A 1,825-nucleotide genomic window follows, 5' to 3' on the forward strand; every position below is an offset into this window, starting at 1 on the left:
GGGGTCGCAGCGGAGGGGGGGGGTGCACAGAGGAGGTGTGGGGCTCAGAGCAGGGCTGGGGGGCTCAGAGCAGGGCTGGGGTGTCAGAGCAGGGCTGGGGGGCTCAGAGCAGGGCTTGGGGTGTCAAGCAGGGCTGGGGGCTCAGAGCAGGGCTGGGGGGCTCAGAGTGGGGACAGATCTTGAGGGATTGACCCTCCCAGTGACGGTGACAGCCGAGCCCTCCCCAGCTGTCAGTGGTGGCACAAGGTGTGGCCACTGGGACCTGTGTGCTGGGTGAGCAGCACAGGGGGCGTCCAAGAGTTGCTGAGAAAGGGGAAAAACCAGAAAATATTCCAGCAGAACCCCTGGCTGTGGCTGAACCTGGGGGTGGCAGTGGTGGCTGGGGGCAGGTGAGCCCCGAGGGCACCTGGTGACCTGCTCTGGCCCCCACACTGTCCTCGGAGGGACAGCAGCTCTGGGGGACTCGGGGTGACCCCAGCTCCCTGGAGCTCCCCTGGCACCGGCAGAGCCGGGCAGAGTTTTCCCTCCGGGAGCCTCCCACAGCTGCAGCTGCTGCTCCACCGCCCCCGGGGACTTGTTCTCACTTCAAACACTCCTCTCTTTCAGTGCCTTTAACACCCCCAGATATTTACAAGCACTTCAGCATTTTCAGGGTGAAACAGTTTCACTACAAACAGAATTCCATCTCCAGCTTTGCCCCTTCTGCCCTCCGACTTGGTTCTGACTGTTTGGAACCCAGTGAGTTGCAGCTCACTGAAGCAACTTGTTGCTTCCAAACAGTTTTTGACAGCTGCTCAACTTGCTCCGAAAAACATGGGAAGAAAGATTCCCCCTGGGGTCCACTTAGCATCTTTGAGCTTTCCTTGATTTTCGGGTCAGGCAGTGGGAGAGCAGACGTGGGAGGAGAGGAGGGAAGGGGTCCTGGTCCTGCCTGGAGCCCCAGAGCTGCCAGTGGTCCAGGCTCCTCTCTGATGCCTGTCCTCTCCTGCCTCTCCTCTCCCTGTGGCTGCCTCTATTGCTTCAACCTCTCCATTTCCATCACATTCTCATCCTCTGGATGTTTCTTCTCCCTGCAACTGTCTCCTCCTCTTCCTGCCTTTCCTCTCCCTTCCCGACCTGTTTTCTGTCTCCTGTCACATTAACTCCTTCCTCTCCCGCTCCTTCCCCGTCGCTCCTGCTCCGTCCCTCAGGTACTTGATCATCGAGAACTTCATCCCTCCCGAGGAGAAGAACAAGATCATGAACCGCCTGTACTTCGACAGCGACGAGGACCAGTGGAAATTCCAGCCACTGGTTCCCACTGGAGGGTACGTCCCTGTGTCCCTGTGTCCCTGTCCCTATCCCCAGGGTACATCCCTGTGTCCCTGTCCCCAGGGTATGTCCCTGTGTCCCTGTCCCTGTGTCCCTGTCCCTGTCCCCACCTCAGCGCACGAATGGCCCCAGGGCTGGGGGGACCAGGGACTCTTGCAGGTGCCCACGGGTGGGAATCCCCTCCAAGCCCAGCCCCAGGGGAGGGGCCGCCCTTCCCTCACTGATGCAGCTCCCTCGGTCCCGCCGGGACGCGGCTCTGTGGGTTCACATTCCCCGCTCCGTGTGCTCCAGGAACAGCTCCCAGATGAAGAGGCGCCCGACCTCTGCCGTGGGCTACAAAAGGCCCATCAGCCAATATGCCCGGGTGGCCATGGCCAGGAGATCCCACCCCCGCTTCCGGGTACGTGAGGGGACACTGGTGTGTGCCAGGGGGTGGGAAGGCATTGGATAAACAGGATGGATGGATGGATGGATGGATGGATGGATGTGTGAATGGAGGTGTATGAATGGGTGG

General features: G+C 60.7%; 1 protein-coding gene across 1 annotated transcript in view; it reads left to right on the top strand.

Moving 5' to 3' along the window:
- Positions 1–1,825, top strand: part of KIF3C (kinesin family member 3C) — a 15,939-nt gene that overhangs the window by 10,195 nt on the left and 3,919 nt on the right. Inside the window, 2 exon segments of the mRNA XM_008642688.2 lie at positions 1,191–1,307; positions 1,603–1,711. Coding sequence (XP_008640910.2) covers positions 1,191–1,307; positions 1,603–1,711 — 226 coding nt within the window.

Source organism: Corvus brachyrhynchos, unplaced genomic scaffold (assembly GCF_000691975.1).
Source record: "Corvus brachyrhynchos isolate BGI_N302 unplaced genomic scaffold, ASM69197v1 scaffold211, whole genome shotgun sequence".
NCBI classification, from domain to species: Eukaryota; Metazoa; Chordata; class Aves; order Passeriformes; family Corvidae; genus Corvus; species Corvus brachyrhynchos.